This window comes from Penicillium concentricum (genome assembly GCF_028827145.1).
Source record: "Penicillium concentricum strain IBT 3081 chromosome Unknown utg000002l_segment0_segment0, whole genome shotgun sequence".
Classification (NCBI taxonomy): domain Eukaryota; kingdom Fungi; phylum Ascomycota; class Eurotiomycetes; order Eurotiales; family Aspergillaceae; genus Penicillium; species Penicillium concentricum.
Window position 1 is genome coordinate 4,098,022 of NW_026622755.1, and position 16,554 is coordinate 4,114,575.

The following is a 16,554-nucleotide window of genomic DNA, read 5'->3' on the forward strand; positions in this document are numbered from 1 at the left end:
CTCTACGCAAGGTGCGGGCGAGAGTAAATTCGTCAACACCTGCAGCTCGATATGTACAAGACTTTCCTGACATGCTTAGGAATTCTTGGCCACTCAGTAGTCAGTCTTACCTGGCTTTATATTCGACGATCTTTGCCTGAAGAGATTTTCGTAATCTCTCATTTCATGCATTGTGAAAACCAAAACTAAAGTATGTATGCAGCGTTGCGGCCATTATCAGGCCATAGAAACCATTTTGTGGCGTGTGGAAGAATCCATTCAAACTTTCTACAAGCGAGCCAAGAGATCAAGGAACGTGCACGACAGAGTGAGGGCTTTCTTTTATTGCTTTTAGTTATATTGTTACACGCTTGTTGCGCCAGGGCCCAAGCGGATATTATTATTTATTATTATGGATAGCTGTATTCAAATAATTCTATACAACATATTGTATACTGTACATTGCGAAAAGTGTACACGACACATGCGTGTGCGTGTGATGTTAAAGGTGGGTCTCAAATATCATAAAGTCCTTGTTCCTCGCTTCCTTCGGGATTTTCCGCTTAGACGCACAATCATGGATCCGCTGAGCGGTTGGCCTCCGAAACCTCGGAGAACAATTCCTTTCCAGTTTGGAGTTGGTATTGATGTGTTTCAGAATAGGTTGATCATATCCACGCTCTACAACATATGTTCTTTTCATCTCTGTTTTGATGATGAGCAATGCCCTGATTGAAGCGGGTGTCTTCATCCATTGAACCAGTCTTGGCGTAACATTTCTTTCTCACATTTTTCCATTTCTCTCATGTGGAGCCTGTGGATACGTTTTGTATCATACAGTATTGTATATAGTTTGAATATCTGTAATCGCATACACGTATGGGTCCAAATCACCCAGGAAAGATGAAACGGCCACATGCTTCGGCTTGGTATCATTTTGGCCTTCCAGAAAGGGACTGTGTCGAATAATCCACACACCCCGCAATAGCCGATCTCGGTGATGATATGCAAAATACCTGCAGGGTACGGTCAGGATACTTCGGAGCTTTCAAGCCTTGAGGTGGAGCATGATGCAACAGAACCGTGGCTAGTTGGCTATATAGTGACACACTTCCGTCAAATCGGCCCAAAGGCCTCCAAATTTAATAGTCAAGCTCCAATTCATTCCTCACATCAACTCGAGGGTAATAAGACCAGCTGCGCTGGTCCGCCGTCATAATGGGCTTCATACCTCTCGAAGATGCCTATATTCACAATGCGCCGAATGGAATCGAGAAAGTGCCAACAGACGTGAATGGCGACTTTAGCTCATTCCAAATCACGCATCTTGCCTCTGAACAAGTCGCCACTCCGACCGGCATGAAGGAAGAGATTGTGCTATTGTCCTGGCTCATGGTGCTGTTGCGCAGCCGGGAAGACAGCCAAATATCATACGACTGGTCCCACAAAGATTTCGCAAATGGTGTTGAGCCCGAGTCGGTGAACAAACTATTGATGAATGAAGTAATGAAAGGATTACAAAGTAATGTGGGAGAAGTTGCGACTGCGATCTCCCGGAATATCAGCACGGCAGCGTCAAGTCCCTCATCGCTCCTTTTGAGCACCAGCTCTCTTTCGCGAACATCGGAAGAAGCCAAAGATGAAGTAAGTGAGCAAATAAGTCTATAGCTACTCAGTCATAGCTAACCGTAATTGAGAAGGGTATAATTCATCTCGAAGTTCGCTTCAATAATGCCCACCTCGAGATCCGCCCATTGTGGCACACCGAGAACATGCTGCCATACACAGTAAATCACCATGTCGAGGCACTTGCCGACACTATCAGAGTATGCCTCACGAATCCCGAAGCGACCATTGAGCAGTGCCTTCGCCCGACTACAAGTGACCTGAACGATATATGGGGGTGGAACCACGAATTGCCCCCCACCTACAGCTTTTGTATGCAAGAGATGGTTGCCGAAAGAGCCCGCGAATACCCAGACAAAGTCGCCATTGATTCCTGGGATGGCAGCCTGACCTATAGCCAAATTGATCAGTGGTCCACTTCCGTGGCGTGCTCGCTCAAAGAAATGGGCGTCGAGCTGCACGATGTTCTCCCTGTGTGCTTCGAGAAGTCCAGGTGGACAATCGTGGCTGTGCTCGGAGTAATGAAAGCAGGCGCAACCCTTGCGCTCATGGATCCAACCCTGCCGCTTGCCCGTCTTCAGAACATGGCAGTACAGGTCGGCGCAAAGTCGATGGTTTCGTCCCGCAAGCAGCATGAGCTGTCACTGACCATCATGCCAACTGGAAACCACTTCGTCGTTGAAGAAGATGCTTTCACAAATCCATCAAACTCCCCATCAATCTCCGTCTTACCCACCGTACCATCCTCCGCTCTTATGTACATCATCTTCACCTCTGGCAGCACGGGCACTCCGAAGGGAGTGAAGATTTCTCATGAAACCTACACGAGTAGCGCAATTCCTCGAGCAAAAGCAGTTGGATACACGCCGGAGTCCAGGGTTCTTGATTTTGCATCCTACGCTTTCGATGTCAGCATCGACAGTATGCTCTTAACACTCGGAAATGGTGGATGTCTTTGCATTCCATCCGACGAGGACCGACTGAATGATATCAACGAAGTTATCCGCAAAATGCGAATCAACTATGCTGGTCTGACCCCCTCAGTGGGCCGAATTCTGGACGCGGATGTCATCGCATCGCTCAGCGGCCTCGGTCTCGGAGGTGAAGCAGTCTCGGCAAGAGACGCCAACAACTGGGGCAAAGAAACCAGGATTATCATTGGATATGGCCCCTGCGAATGCACTATTGGATGCACAGTCAACGGCAGCGCTGCTACTGGCAGAGACTACCTCTCCATTGGCCCAGGCAACGGCGCAGCCATGTGGATTGCCAACCCGAATGATCACAACGAGCTTGTGCCAGTCGGCTCTGTAGGCGAGCTGCTCGTTGAGGGTCCGATTGTCGGACAGGGCTACCTGAATGACCCCGAGAAGACTGCTGCTGCTTTCATTAATGATCCACCTTGGTTGGTCGCAGGCCACAAAAACTACGCTGGTCGTCGGGGCCGTCTGTACAAGACTGGAGATCTTGGAAGATACGATCCTGACGGTCTTGGTGGTATCGTTTTCGTTGGACGAAAGGATACTCAAGTCAAGTTACGCGGACAGCGTGTCGAATTGGGCGAAATTGAAAGTCAGCTAAAGGCTGTTCTGCCTTCCGAAGCCAATGTCATTGCCGAGGTGATTAACCCTAAGGATTATGGAGGCCAGGCAATGCTCGTCGCGTTCGTTGCCTTCCAGCCAAAGGGACACGGACAGGCCGAGCTTGCCTTGGACGAGATCTCAAGCGAGTTGAACAGCATATTGACAAAGGCCAATGCGGACGTGGCGAAAACTTTGCCGCGATACATGGTGCCGACCACATATATTCCGGTTAATCTTATGCCAGTGTTGATTTCAGGCAAGACTGATCGCAAACAACTCCGAGCGTTTGGTGCGACAGTTGATTTGCGTCAGCTGGACCAAGGAGCCGCAAGCACCGCTTCTCGGGAACTGAATGAGCTTGAAAAACGCCTGCGACAGGCCTGGGCCGAGACACTCAAACTCGATGCAGAAGCTATTCGTCCCGATGACAACTTCTTTGCGCTGGGTGGTGACTCCTTGGCAGCCATGAGACTCGTGTCTGTCTGCAGAGCGCAAGATCTCGATCTTTCTGTTATTAGCACTTTCGGAAACCCTACCCTCTCGGCGATGGCCACCATCGTTCAGCCTTGCACCTCTCAAGTACAGGAAGAGATCCCGGCATTTTCTTTGATCTCCCAATCGGTGGAGAGCGCCCGCCTCGAAGCAGCACAAGCTTGTGGAGTGGATCAAGAAAACGTGCAAGATATCTACCTCTGCACACCCACACAGGAGTCATTGTTCACCTTCTCACTCAAATCGACCAAGGCGTATATTGCTCAGAGAGTCGCATGTATTCCGTCGGATATCAGCCTGGATGCTTGGAAGAAGGCTTGGGAAGATGTCGTTGCAGCAAGCCCTATCCTGCGATCTCGTCTGGCACCGCTCCAGGACCCAGGCCTTCAGCAGATTGTTGTGAAGGAAGACGTCTCCTGGAGATACTCAACCGACCTAGACCAATATCTCGAGAATGACCGAAGTGAGAAGATGAACCTTGGACAAAGTCTGGCTCGATACGGCCTTGTCAGCAATGCAAATGATGACAAGCGGTATATGGTCTGGACTGTCCACCACGTTCTCTACGACGGATGGTCAGAGCCAATTGTTCTCAAGCAAGTCAGCGATGCCTTGCAGAACCAGTCCGTGGAGATCCAGACACAGATGCGGAACTTTGTCAAGTACGTACGCGATACAGACGAGGCCGCCATGCATGACTTCTGGCGACGGGAGTTGAAGGGCGCTGTCGGGCCTCAGTTCCCCCGTCTGCCCTCTCGCGACTTCATGCCAACTCCCAATGGCTTGATCGAGCATCAGATTTCCCTCGAGACAGGTGCTGGATCACCTTTCACGATGGCTACATTGATCCGCGGTGCATGGGCTCTCGTCGCATCCCAATACACCGGAAGCGACGATGTCGTGTTTGGTGAGACACTCACTGGTCGTGATATCTCGCTGCCGGGCGTGGAAAGCATCGTCGGACCACTGATCGCAACAATCCCCATCCGCATCCAGGTCCGCCGATCCAGCTCAGTGGAATCGTACTTGCAGATGGTACAGCACACCATCTTGGCTCGTACACCCTACCAGCATATGGGTATGCAGAATATCAGAAAGGTCAGCCAAGATGCGCAGTACGCATGTGAAGCTGGCACCGGTCTGGTCATCCAGCCCGACCCCGAGTACGTGGGTAGCGAGCTTGGATTTAAGCTTGGAGATGTCGTCCGTGAGGCGCTTCATTTCAACCCATACCCGCTCATGGTGGCCTTTGGAATCCGCAAGGGTGGTCTCAGAGTTTGCGCCAGTTTCGACAGCAGCCTGATCGAGGGTTCACAGATGCAGCGGATCCTTGCGCAGTTGGATACCGCTTGCGTGCAGTTGTCTAAGGGTCTTGACAAGCGCATTGATGAGATATCTTGCCTCCCCGAGACAGAAGTGGACCAAATCTGGCAATGGAACCAGGCTCCTCCTCTTTCCGTAGACGAAACCTCTGGCAACCTTCGCGCCCATGCGAGCACCAAGCAAGGATCAGTCTATCCTCGTGTTGTGATTCCTTGGGTGTGTGATGCTCGCAACCCGGACTTGTTGTCGCCCATCGGCAGCGTTGGTGAGCTCTGGCTTGAGGGCGCTTGCCTCTCTGGGGAAACAGTCGAGTCCCCTGCCTGGCTCGTGGCCGGAAGCTCTGGATGTGCTGGACGATCAGGAAAGGTGCAGCCTACAGGTGACATGGTTCAGCTTCAGGGTGATGGAAGCCTGGTCTTTGTTGGCCGCAAGGAGAATGTCGTACCCCTTCAAGGCCATGCAGTGGATATTGCAGACCTTGAATTACATTTCGAAAAACACCTGCCATCAGCAACTCGCGCCGCTGCATCTGTGTTCCAGCCATTGAGAGAAGGCACCCAGAAAGTGACTGAGCAAGAGCTTGCTGTTTTCATCGAGAGCCAGCCTTCTCAGGAAGACAGTGTAAGAGTCATGCCGGCGAGATACGAGATGGTTGGTGAGGAAACGACAATCTGCGACACTATTTCCGTTACACTTGCCGTGTCATTGAAGAAGCTTGATAAATTCATCCGAGACTCACTGCCATCCTACATGGCCCCCTCTGCGTACGTTGTGGTTGATAAGTTGCCCGCTGGATTAGAGCAATTCGACCACGCGTCCCTCAACAAACTGGCCTCGAAGATTCCTCAAAGCGTCCTCGAACAGCTCCGTGGAGGCTTCAAAGAGGCATGGACAAAGGGCTTGGCGCAGACAAAGTTATCACCCCCAGAGAAGATCCTGCAATCCGCTTGGGCAAACATCCTCCGGTTGAGCCCGGAGCAGATTGACGTCGACGATAACTTCTTCCGCCTTGGAGGTGACTCTGTCTTGGCAATGAAATTGGTGTCAAGTCTCCGCACGCAGGGACACAGCTTGTCAGTGGCTGATATCTTCCAACACATGCGTCTTGGCGATGCAGCCAAGGTGTTGAAGGTGGACCAAGTGAAGGAAAAGGCTACGCCATACAAGCCTTTCTCTGCGCTGAGCAATCTGGATGTCAAGCTGTTCTTGTCCTCAACTGTCCGGCCCAAGCTTGCCAACCCAGGCTGGCCCATCGAGGATGTGTCTCCTATCACAGATTCCCAAGCGCTCGACATCAGAGGAACCATTGGAGCGCCACGCACTTCCATCCAATACACCATGCTGTACTTCGACCAAAACATCAATCGCGAGCAATTGCTACGCGCCTGCAATGACCTGGTCAAGACCCACGATATTCTGCGCACTGTCTTCATCGAGCATGAATCGTCCTTCCTTCAAGTTGTCCTCCAAGACGCACATGCCCCCGTGGTCATGCACCAGGCTGACAAGGAGATTGAGCAATACGTCACCGAGCTCTGCACAGCAGACATCGAGTCAAACTTCGAGCTCGGATCGCCATTCCTCAAGATCTTCCATGTCCAAGGCACCGAGGGAAAGCATTGTCTCGTGCTGGGTCTTTCACACGCCCAGTATGATGGTGTTTCCCTCCCCAGACTGCTCCAAGACTTGGAGACCCTGTATGCCGGAGGCAAGGTTGTGGACTTTGAGCCATTCGCCTCGTACATGGCCCGAGTTTCCGATGGACGCCTGCAAACTCAGGCAGTCAACTACTGGGGCGATCTGCTCAAGGACTCGACACTGTCTGTGCTCTACGGAGCCTCGGCCCAGCCCACTGACAAAGCCATCTTCCACGAGAGGGCGGTCGAAGAATTCCAGCCTGTCCCAGAGATCACGACGGCAAACGTGCTCACCGCAGCGTGGGCACTGGTACTCGCTCGTCGTCTAGGCAAACCCGATGTAACATTCGGCACGGTGACCTCAGGCCGAACGATCGACCTAGCAAACGTGGAGAACGTCATGGGTCCATGCTACCAGCTCACCCCTGTCAGGGTGAAGTTCGAGTCTCAGTGGACGGCGATGGATCTGTTGCGCTTTGTGCAGAAGCAGAGCGCCGAGTCTGCAGCGCACGATTTCCTCGGATTCGAGAAGATCTCGAAGCAGTGCGCGCAGTGGTCACCGGAGGCACGGTCCTTTGACTCGATTGTCCATCACCAGGACTGGGATGATTTCGATGATATGCCATTCGCTGGATCTTCTTGCAAGGTTGATATTTCAAACCCACATGGCGATGCTGCTTATCCCTTGAAGGCTGTCTCGTTTGTGCGTGGTGGGAAGATGCATGTTGGATTTGTTGGAAGTGAAAGGGATGCGACGTTTGTGGATGCTACTCTTGATGAGTTGGCTGCTGCTGTTCAGGAGTTGTCGGGTTGTCGCTCTGAGCCCCTTGTTATCGATGCCTGAGTATGTTATATGAGATATGAAGTTTTTATAAAGCAGATAGATTGAAGATATTGTTTTTGTTATTATTTCTTTCGTAACCTTCCAACATATGTCTTTTCCATAGAAATACATATAAATGACTTGGAAATCTACTTAACTCCTGAATTCACGACTTCATATCTTGTCTTGAATGCAAAAAGATGCCAACCATTTCTACTCTCTGTACAAGCCAAATTCATAGGATCGCATTATAACATGGGCAAAAATAAATAAATAAATGGTATATTAAACTAGTACTAAAATGTAAATCGAATCTATAGTTTTTTTTCTTCAAGTCGCCACTGTCTGGTGCATGACATTTGCCCGGTAGCTGTCAGACCGCTGGAGCAATTCGTCATGAGATCCAGAATCAGTGCATACACCACCATCAATCAAGAAAATGATATCGGCTTTCCGGATAGTGTGAAGACGATGAGCAATAGCAATGACAGTGATTCCCCGTGCGGCCTTCTCCAGACCATCCTGCAAGAGCTTCTCAGATTCAGCGTCCAAAGCACTAGTCGATTCATCAAGAATGAGAAGCTTGGGTTTGCGAACGAGAGCACGAGCGATGGACAATCTCTGCTTCTGGCCTCCAGAGAACTGGTTACCACTCGGTCCACAGAGAGTCTGGTAACCATCCGGCAATGACATGATAACATCATGGATGTTTGCAAGCTTGCAAGCCTCTTGGATTTCTTCCAGGGTCACGTTGTGGCCAGGGCGAGCACCAAGACCAACATTGAACTCAATGGTTCCCTCGAAAAGGACGCTGTCTTGGGGTACCAAGGATATCCAGTCACGGAAGGAGACATCCGAGGTCTTGGTCACGTCGACACCGTCGATCACGATAGAGCCAGATTCGGGTGTGTACAGGCGTTCGACCAGGGAGATGATGGTTGATTTACCAGCACCACTGGGTCCAACTAGAGCACAGAACTTGCCGGGGCGAATATCAATATTCAATCCCTTCAGCACCTTCATATCCGGACGAGCAGGGTAGCAGAAGTGGACATCGCGGAGCTGCACACTCGAGGCCGTGCTGCCAGAGTTGTAGGTGGGTTTCTCTTGAATTGCCTCAACATCCTTGTTGTCGGGTGGTGTGAGCCGGGCATTCATTCCGTCCTTGCCGATCTCGATCAGGCCAAGAATTCTGGACATTGCCGATCGCGCAGCAGAAAGCTCGGGTGCGAGTGCGAACATCTGACTCCAAAGCAGGGCACTGACCAGGAGAGAGAAGACAACAATCAGGAATTGGGTCTGAGTGTAGTTGCCGTTGATAATTTGCTTAGAACCCCACCAGTATGCCAGTGCATTCACCATGTTACCTAGGAAGTAGGTCATGGCTTGCCACAAACTTGCCTGCACAGTAACCATGAATGTCTCCTTGCGAGGTCCTTTCAGGGATCGTCGGTAAGTTCGAAGGGTGTTTTCTTCAAGAGAAAGTGAAGCGATTGTTTTGATAGAGGTAACTGCTTCCACGCCGATGTCGACAGACTTGGTGTAGGCGTTTTCATGACGCTCCTCGAATTTGCCGAGAACCATCAATTCCATTAGACCAGCTCCGAGTAGAAGGGGGACAAGTGCTAGGCAGACCAAGGCAATTCTCCAGGCAATAATGTGGGTCAAAATAATGGCGGCGACGAGATTAACGGAGATAGAGAAAAGAGTACCAATGACAGATCCGCTCATACCAGCAAGGGCATTACCGTCTCTGGTGATATAAGACAGAAGGAGGGCAGGTGATCGGCCCTTAGACTGATGCCACTGGAGATCTTGCTCAAACAGTGATCGGAATGACAAGACTCGCACTTTGTAGACAATCTTCTCAGAGACGAGGCCAAATCCTCCCCAGCTGACGATGTTTGCAAAGAACTCGATGATCGCAAGAACGAAGAACATCAGACCGTAGAAGTTACCCCGGTCTCTAATACTGTCTGGACTATGGCAAGGGTTCAAACTGCCGACTGTGTTTCCGAAAATGACGGCTTCACCAGAGAAGGCTCCGCCGACCATGCTGGAACCGAAAAGGGCAGCGAAAATGACGAGCAAATGGGGCTTGAGAGCTGGTGCATAGCCCCTGCAAAGAGCCCACAACGATTTGACAGGGGTCTCAAGCTCTTCCTCTTCTTCCTCAGAGTCACCGGCTGGTGCTTCAGTGGTTGAGACACGGGTCTCCTTTGTAGGTTCAATGTAATTTGAAAGACTGCCTTTCTCGTTTTCGACGTCGGTAATAGAGGTAGCGTCGGACTTGCTGACGCTCTCAATGCTGGCAGTGGTCTCAGTCTTGCTGGATGCGGATGCGGCTCCGAGAGTCTGCAATTTGACCAGCTCAGAGTAAGGTCCATTTCCAGCCATCAACTCCGCGTGACTTCCCTCCTCCAAGATATCTCCCTTGTGCATACAGACAATCTTATCCGCATTTGTGATTGTTGACAGGCGATGAGCAATCGTGATGACAGTGCGACCGGTTGAAATGTTGTTGATAGCCCGTTGAATACGCTGTTCACTGCGTGAGTCCAGAGCAGCTGTGGCTTCATCCAAAATGAGAACTGCGGGATCCTTGACAAGGGCTCGGGCAAGAGAGACTCGTTGCTTTTGACCACCACTGATGAGTCGACCACTAGAGCCAACCAACGTGGCGTACCCATACTGCAATGCTTCGATGAAGCCATCCGCATCGGCAAGCGCAGCAGCATGACGGGCCAATTGAACGATTTCGACGATTTCTGGGCCCCGTCTCTCTGCTGCCACCATAAGATCCTGACCATCCCTGACTTCAGCGGCGAGATCACTGAGGTCGGTTCCAAGGAGTGCCGTTTTCAAGTGTGCATGGGCTGGTTTGCTTGAGTTCATCAAACCGTGTGCGATGTTCTCCAAAAGGGAGCGGTCGAGAAGGGAAGGCTCCTGCTGCACAAGACTGAGGAATCCTCTCAGGTCACGGGTGTTGATATCACGGATATTCTGGCCATCGAAAGTGATTTCACCTTCAGTGGCATCATATAAGCGGATAACCAAACCTGCAATGGTGGACTTCCCACTTCCAGAAAGGCCAACAATAGCCGTATGCTTCTTGGGAGCAATGGAGAGATTGATCTTGTTAAGAACAGTGATCTCGGGCCTGGAGGGGTAAATGAAAGAGACATCCTTGAATTCAAATCCACCCTCCGCCTGGGTGATGCGAATGCCCGCATCAGAGTGTCCATCAATCAATGATTCACGCTCGATATCAGCACGCAGCTTGTGGTAGCAAGCAACAGCCTGCGTAAACAAGTGGATGAAAGGGGCAACTTGACTCAGAAGCAGGGTAGCTGTTGTTAATGTTAGTAAAATATTCTACAGTAAGATATCAATCAAACTGACCTTCAACCAAGACAAAGATAACAGTGAAAACAGATCCGACAGTGGCCCCCGCCGACTCAGTGCGCACTGCTGCGGCGATCTGCTTACTTCCTTGCCAGAATGCAAGACCATTCGCACCATATGCGACGAAATACAAAACACCGGCTTGAATACCAGTGGCGTTGGCTTTTTTCAATCCTTCGGTTTCCGAGTCCTTCAGTGCCTTGGAGAACTTCTCCTCCAGACGATCGTTCGCACCAAAGGCGTGCACCACAACAATGTTGTTGAGCGCTTCGGAAGCAATTGACGCAGCGGAAGCAGCATAATCTGACATGCGCCCGGTGTATTTCTCAATATAATAACTTCCAACAAATGACATGATGAAGTATGCGGGGATCAAGGAAAGCAGCATCGCGGCAAGAATGGAGTCTTTGATGAATGCAACGATGTATGCGGTGACGAAAAAGGAAAAACTCGAGATACAGATTCCGACCTTCTCAGCTGTACCGGAGCGAATTGTTTGGATATCGGTGTTGAGTCGGGAGGCAACTTCTCCGGCGGGCAGGTTATCAAAGAATGAGGGTTCTTGTCGGAGCAGGTTCTGGAGATATCTTTCGCGGAGTCGCTGCGCCAGGCGCGCACCGGTCATCGTCCAGCATAGCAGATGAAGGTAGATTAAAACGAATTGAGCAATGCCAAGGTACACAATCAACACAATTTTGCTGTTCATGTCTGACTGATCGGTGGAGTCCCCTGAGTCAGTTGACTGCTCACAGCTCACAGCGTTGAAATCATCGATCAGTTGGCCGAATATGATACCAATGATGGGGAAAGGGACACCCGATCCAATTGCAGACACCAGGCCAACAAAGAGGGTTCCCAATTCTAGTCGTGAGGGATTGGCAGCCACGAGCAGCCTCGGATAGTCTGCAAGGTTGCCGAAACCCATGGTGACTTGGAAATGGCGTTCAACACTGGGATTGTCGTTGGAGTGTTGAAGAAGCTAAGTTCTCGCAAGCGATCAATTTATCGCTTTGTTAGTTTGCCAGTGGCGTCACCATAAAAATTGCACCCACTCCTTAGCGTGAATCCATTCGGTGAAGCGAGTATTAGCTGTGGGTTGCGACGAAGACCCAAAGAAAGATGTATGCCAAGTGTGAAGATGGATATTTCCAGGGGGTTTCCGGATGTTTAACATGCCGAGCTAAATTTTCAATCAGCCGACATCGGTTTTGACAGTTGGATCCGAAGATGCAACCCACTAGGGGACGGCATGAAGAATTTCAATTATACGGAGGGGGTTATCAGATCAAAGTGGATCCTGTGTACCGAAGTTCCGTACTACCGTCCATACGTGTATGTTCGGGTGGATGTATCTGTATTGTGTATGTTAATTCAAAGGGTATTTTAACATCTATAGAAGATACGTGTATTTTAAAATGTGGAAATTTTAAGCGCTTCGGAGTTTCAATGCTGTTTGCTGGCTGTGGTGGATACATAGTATGATAGGAGATTACGGAAAGTCTTAATGAATTGTCTCCAAAGTCTCCCAGAGCTAGTAGGTATGTACGTCCTACATTATGTATTGATTAGTATTTTGCTTTGATCTTTTGTAGCACTATGTAATATTGGTTGATACCTTGCATATTAAATGTGCGAAAAGAATATAAGAATCCTATTATTACATACACCATACAAAAACAACAAAGCCAAGTGGGTCCCGTGACAACATGCAATTCCTTTTTAACAAAACACCGAAAGATTATCTGATTGATTGGGGCAAAGCGGAGTAGACAACGCGTTACTGCCCCAACAAGGAAGCTCACGGTGGAGCAACACGAGCTACCCCCCCCCCACTTGTCTCGGGATGATGACGGCAAATGAAAAAAAAAGGACCTCGGGAATATGTCATGAAATTTTGTACATTGTATATTGTAAGTTTTGCCAGTCCAAGTCAATGAGTAGAGAAGAAAGGTCAAGCAAATTTACAGCTTGGCATTCCACGCGGCGCGATCAGCAGATTCCAAAGGCCGCTCGCGCCCGTCCCAGAATATAGGACACAACTGGAACCACTTTTCGCGACTGCAAATTGAGTGCACCGATCGCTTATGTCCAAGATCGACGTACTTGCCAATTGTGAGTCCCTGCGCGTTCTCGTAAGACAAAATGGTCCCGCCAGTGGCTTTGGGCTCGCCGACAGCATTAGCGGTCCGGGGATCGTCCAAAAAGACATAGTGGATGCAGCTCGAGTACCAAGCATTCACGCGGTGTGCACCTCGGAAGCTGGCATCGCCGACGAGAGAGTGACGACCGCGATCATAGTCTCCAGCATCGTAGTGGGCGCCGTAGTGGTCCTCCTGTAGACAATGTGTTAGTATTAATGCTTAGCTAAAGAGCGATGAAGTCCGGGGATTTACCTTTGACCAGTACAACTCATAGTACGAGAAGCGGGTGTCATCGAAGCGTCCGAATAAGCACAATACGTGGGGATCAAAGTGCAGTTTGCGCAGATACTCGGTGTGCTGTTCGATAGTTCCAGTCTCGTTCCAGCCTGCGGCAACACGCGGGTCGTTTTGCCACTTGTTAAACAGCTGGACGTGCTCCGCACTTTCCCAGTCAACGACTTCGAGTGAGAAGTGCTCGTTGATCTCTGGGATGTAACGACTGTAGGCAATGGATCCGGGGTGCGGCTTGGGGCGGCGAGTTGGGTGGCGGGTATATACAGGCTCCTCGGGGAACTTGTTTGTGACTTGATAATTCTCCGGCATGATGGGATACTGGGACAAAGGCTCCCGCATGGGGCCGTCTGTGCCATCTCCCACCACCCAAATGGGACGAGGGCCCATTGGAGAAGCAGCACCTTGCCAGAAGGCGCTTCGGAGGATCAGCAAATCATCGAATTGCAGAGCCTTGTTTTCTCTGTCGCGCAGGTTCCTCGGGTGCTTGATTGCCAACCCGGTGGTAAGAAGCTCATTTTGGATTACTTCTTGCCCCGCGCCGGACAGAGTCAGTCTGAAATATTCGATTGTTGGGTGGCCGAGATAAATGGCGTGAATCACGTTCCAAATTTGGCCCAAAGAAGGGGCGCTGTTCCCTGACCATTCGAAGACAGTCTGGGGACTGCGACGCGCGCGACCCCAGGGAGTGTTATCTGAAATAGGTGGCTGTTCAATCTTGGGAATAAATGTCAAGTCAAACCATGAAAGCGAGTCTGAGTGTAGCTGTTCAGGCAAAGGCCGGCCCTTTGCGGGCTGCTCATCAAGTGTCAAGTTGCGCTTAGCTGGTGTTGATCCAGCAATGGTGTTCACACGATATGCGGTCAGATAAGGGTGTGGTAACTTGACCAAAGGATACTGGTGTGATTTTGAGGCCATTGTCGTAGATTTCTCGATCGTCAAGGGTAGGGTCAAGAATTTCGAAGGAATTGGAGTTTTGGGGTCAGAAAAAAAAAAGAGAGCTCCCCGCCCTGCGCAATCAGATTATATGTAGGTCACATCCCGAAAAGGCTAAGGATTATCAATCTAGGAGATAGTAACCGAGGCCGAATCTTTTTCTCATCTGTAACAGGTCCCAAAGCAAAATTTTTGTTTCAAAGAGAATACATGAACGGGAATTGATCGCCCTATGGGGCTGTTATTTTCAAATGTTTATAACTGTACTCCGTACTCCATACAATATTATTATGTACGGAGAAAATACCGATATCGCGTTAGTAAACTTCCGAGGTTCCGTGGAAGCTTTCTGCGACCGAGCTCCTCTACAAATGACAATACATAATCCGTAGCCCGGCCCAAGAGAAAATATAAAATCGAAGCCTAAAGTTGAATTAGTCACAATACTGTGCATATTCTACACACATCATGTCTTTACGATCAGGTCCCTTGAACCATGAGAATTTCTATATCTCTTTCCCACATGAGCGGGTTGTCCAGGTCACAATCAATAGACCGGACAAACTAAATTGCATCGACAAAGCTACAAGTCGAGAGATTGCCAAAATCTGGGAGCTGTTTGATGAAGATGAAAGCTTATGGGTCGCCATAATCACCGGTGTTGGGCGAGCCTTCTGTACAGGGGCTGATCTAGGAGGTGGGGTTTCTTCTTCTCTCAAAATATCGAGTACAAAGACTGACTGAAGTGAAAAGAATGGAACGCAATGAACAAGGCCGGTGTCGTCAATGACATGTCCGCCCCAGGCTTGGCCGGATTGCCTCGCCGGACCGGCAAGAAACCGATCATCGCCGCCGTAAACGGCATTTGCATGGGCGGAGGGTTCGAGATGGTGGCAAATTGCGATCTTATCTTAGCCTCGTCCTCCGCCATTTTCTCCCTTCCGGAAGTGAAGCGAGGGATCGTGCCAGTGGCCGGATGCTTGCCGCGATTGACCCGCACTATTGGGCTACAACGCACCATGGACCTCGTGCTGACTGGCAGGAACGTGAGCGCCACAACACTACATGACTGGGGTCTGATCAGTCAAGTGGTGGATACACCGGCCGATGTTGTCCGAGCAGCAGTCGAAGTTGCCGAAGTCATGTGCAAAAACAGCCCCGATTCCCTTATTGTTGGCCGTCTGGGTGTTCGAATGAGTTGGGAAGCTGGCAGTGTGGAAGATACTGTATCAGATCTGGCGGGTCAGTGGTATCCCCGGTTGGTTGGGGGTGCTAACTTTGCCGAAGGTATCCAGGCATTTGTGGATAAACGGTCACCAAGCTGGAAGAATTCGAAGCTGTGAAGGAGAAAAAGAACTCCACTCACACTACTCCGTAATCAGATTGGGTGGCGCAATTAGTTTCCACTATTTTACGGCCGTGCCATGGTTAGTAGTGGAGCATGTACTTATCTGATTAACTGTAACGCGAAGTAATTAATATTTTCTTGTTTATTTTGTGTATTTTGTTGCCATGTTTGGGTACAAAATCGAATGCACATTAGAAGCGCTCTGAATTAGAGGAAGAGGTGTGCATCAAATATATGATACAATTAACTATATCTTTTCACCTGAAGTCCGCCACTAATGTGACATTCCAAACAATCTTAGAATCTCTATTGTGCGTTTCATCGAAATCCGTATAATACCTACATATATAAATACATATATTACATACCGCTAGTATAGACTTCCTATATTGGCCGGAGGAATCCGCATGGATCTCGACGTAGCGCGTTTAGCAGCCTTTAGTGATGGCCCCAACGCTCAAACCCATTGACCCAATCTCATTCATAGTACTCCGTACATAGGTACATACTTTTTCTTATTTCTTTTTCCGGCTTTTGTCGTGGTGCGAGAATTCCATTATCAGTGCCAAGCTATGCCAAGCTCGTTTTCCATATTAATTACCTCAACGGGAAACCTTTACGAGCGCATTGAAGCTAGAAGAGGTTTCGTCCCCGATTGACATTGCGTTCGCTGCGTTTCTCCGGTATGAAACCCAACATCCAGGGAATCTGATTAGATTCTACCTTCGGAATGTCCCATTCTAGTCGACGCCTCAAGTGGGGTGACCACACATGGCCTGTGCAAAGAAGCCCTATGGAGGAGGGAAAAAAATCTCGGTTACTTGATTATCCAGCGAATGAACGCTGAGACATCGCCAAGGCCTTTCCTACTGGTTCATTTTTCACAGTGTGGCGTGCGTTAGTCTTCCAAGAGTGTACCAAGCTGCCGAGTTCGGGGTTTTTTTTTACAGCGCTGGATCTGGAGCGCTAA

At 49.8% G+C, this 16,554-nt stretch overlaps 4 protein-coding genes across 4 annotated transcripts; 2 read left to right on the forward strand and 2 right to left on the reverse strand.

Annotated features, from left to right (window-relative positions):
- Positions 1-1,197: 1,197 nt before the first annotated feature.
- sidD (nonribosomal peptide synthase SidD) lies at positions 1,198-7,484 on the forward strand (the record flags this gene model as incomplete). Its single annotated transcript, XM_056722913.1, has 2 exons — positions 1,198-1,623; positions 1,677-7,484. 2 exons carry the CDS (start codon positions 1,198-1,200, stop codon positions 7,482-7,484), a joined length of 6,234 nt encoding a protein of 2,077 aa, XP_056579163.1.
- Positions 7,485-7,793: 309 nt separating this feature from the next.
- Positions 7,794-11,793, reverse strand: N7517_005184 (ABC transporter ATP-binding protein; the record flags this gene model as incomplete). Its single annotated transcript, XM_056722914.1, has 2 exons — positions 7,794-10,813; positions 10,866-11,793. 2 exons carry the CDS (start codon positions 11,791-11,793, stop codon positions 7,794-7,796), a joined length of 3,948 nt encoding a protein of 1,315 aa, XP_056579164.1.
- Positions 11,794-12,829: 1,036 nt separating this feature from the next.
- N7517_005185 (GNAT family N-acetyltransferase) lies at positions 12,830-14,218 on the reverse strand (the record flags this gene model as incomplete). Its single annotated transcript, XM_056722915.1, has 2 exons — positions 12,830-13,201; positions 13,262-14,218. 2 exons carry the CDS (start codon positions 14,216-14,218, stop codon positions 12,830-12,832), a joined length of 1,329 nt encoding a protein of 442 aa, XP_056579165.1.
- A 486-nt stretch (positions 14,219-14,704) lies between these two features.
- Positions 14,705-15,579, forward strand: sidH (enoyl-CoA hydratase/isomerase family protein; the record flags this gene model as incomplete). The annotated part of the gene is made up of 2 exons (XM_056722916.1): positions 14,705-14,933; positions 14,990-15,579. The coding sequence occupies 2 exons, from the start codon at positions 14,705-14,707 to the stop codon at positions 15,577-15,579; spliced, it is 819 nt and encodes a 272-aa protein (XP_056579166.1).
- Between the last annotated feature and the right edge of the window lie 975 nt (positions 15,580-16,554).